General features: G+C 48.2%; 1 protein-coding gene across 1 annotated transcript in view; it reads left to right on the top strand.

Annotated features, from left to right (window-relative positions):
* Nucleotides 1-1,580, top strand: part of LOC109467225 (tetratricopeptide repeat protein 28-like) — a 9,173-nt gene that overhangs the window by 6,370 nt on the left and 1,223 nt on the right. The window contains 1 exon segment of the mRNA XM_019765169.1: nucleotides 53-274. Within this exon segment, the coding sequence (XP_019620728.1) occupies nucleotides 53-274 (222 nt within the window).

Raw genomic sequence — 1,580 nt, 5'->3', positions numbered from 1 at the left:
ATGAAAGACCCAGACCCGTTAAGCAACGTTGGATTAGCGTGGCGTATGACAGGAGAACACGAGAAAGTCCCTCCAGTACTACGAGCGGGCGCTGGAAATCAACAAGGCCATACACGGGCAGGATGCGACTCACCCTTCTATTGCTGAGTCGCTCTGTAACCTCGCAATGGTTTACAAAGAGGTTGGAGAGCACAAACAAGCTATTCAGCTCCTCCAGCAGGCCTTAAACATGATGAAAATCATCCACGGCAGAAACGAAACAGGAGACGACGAGGTACGCCATCCAGACATTGCACGTGCTCTCAATAATCTGGGGCAGCTGTGGGATATTTCTGGTGACAATGAGAAAGCTCTTGAGTTTTTTGAACAAGCATTGAAGATGAATCGGGAGCTCCATGGCCAGAACACCCCACATCCTGAAACCGCCTGTACACTCGCTAATATGGCACGAGCTATGGGAAAATCTGGAGATATCCCCAAAGCAATCCGTCTTTCAGGAGAAGCACTGGAGATGACGGACGCCTTGGGGCTTTTGGATAAAATGAAAAGCCCAGACCTTGCCTTGGCGCTAGGCAACCTTGGATTAGCATGCTGTTTGACAGGAGAACATGAGAAGGCCCTGAAATACTGCGAGCGGGCATTGGAAATCTGCAAGGGTAGCCACGGGCAAAATGCGGCTCATCCTGCTATTGCTACATCTCTCAGTAACCTTGCAACAGTTTACAAAGAGCTTGGAGAACACACAAAAGCTATTCAGCTTTTCCAGCAGGCCTTAAACATGATGAAAATCAGCCACGGTAGAAACGAGACACATGAGGAAGACGACGAGGTACGCCATCCCGACATTGCGCGCGCTCTTAACAACCTGGGGCAACTTTGTGATATCTCCGGTGACAATGAAAGAGCTCTTGTATTCTTTGAACAGGCATTGAAGATGAATCGGGAGCTCCATGGCCAGAACACCCCACATCCTGAAACCGCCTGTACACTCGCTAATATGGCACGAGCTTTGGAAAAATCTGGAGATAACTCCAAAGCAATCAGTCTTTTTAAAGAAGCACTGGAGATGATGGACGCTTTGGGGCTTTTGGATAAAATGAAAGACCCAGACCCGTTAAGCAACCTTGGATTAGCATGGTGTATGACAGGAGAACATGAGAAGGCCCTGAAATACTGCGAGCGGGCACTGGAAATCTGCAAGGGTATCCACGGACAAAATGCGGCTCATCCTGCTATTGCTACATCTCTCAGTAACCTTGCAACAGTTTACAAAGAGCTTGGAGAACACACAAAAGCTATTCAGCTTTTCCAGCAGGCCTTAAACATGATGAAAATCAGCCACGGTAGAAACGAAACAGGAGACGACGAGGTACGCCATCCAGACATTGCACGTGCTCTCAATAATCTGGGGCAGCTGTGGGATATTTCTGGTGACAATGAGAAAGCTCTTGAGTTTTTTGAACAAGCATTGAAGATGAATCGAGCGCTCCATGATCAGACCACCCCACATCCCGATACCGCTTGTACGCTCGCTAATATGGCACCAGCTATGGGAAAATCTGGAAATAACTCCAAAGCAA

The sequence above is a fragment of the Branchiostoma belcheri genome, unplaced genomic scaffold (genome assembly GCF_001625305.1).
Source record: "Branchiostoma belcheri isolate BF01 breed outbred unplaced genomic scaffold, Haploidv18h27 scaffold179, whole genome shotgun sequence".
Classification (NCBI taxonomy): domain Eukaryota; kingdom Metazoa; phylum Chordata; class Leptocardii; order Amphioxiformes; family Branchiostomatidae; genus Branchiostoma; species Branchiostoma belcheri.
Note: the sequence above shows the minus strand (reverse complement) of the source record. Positions and strands in the feature narration are given on the sequence as shown.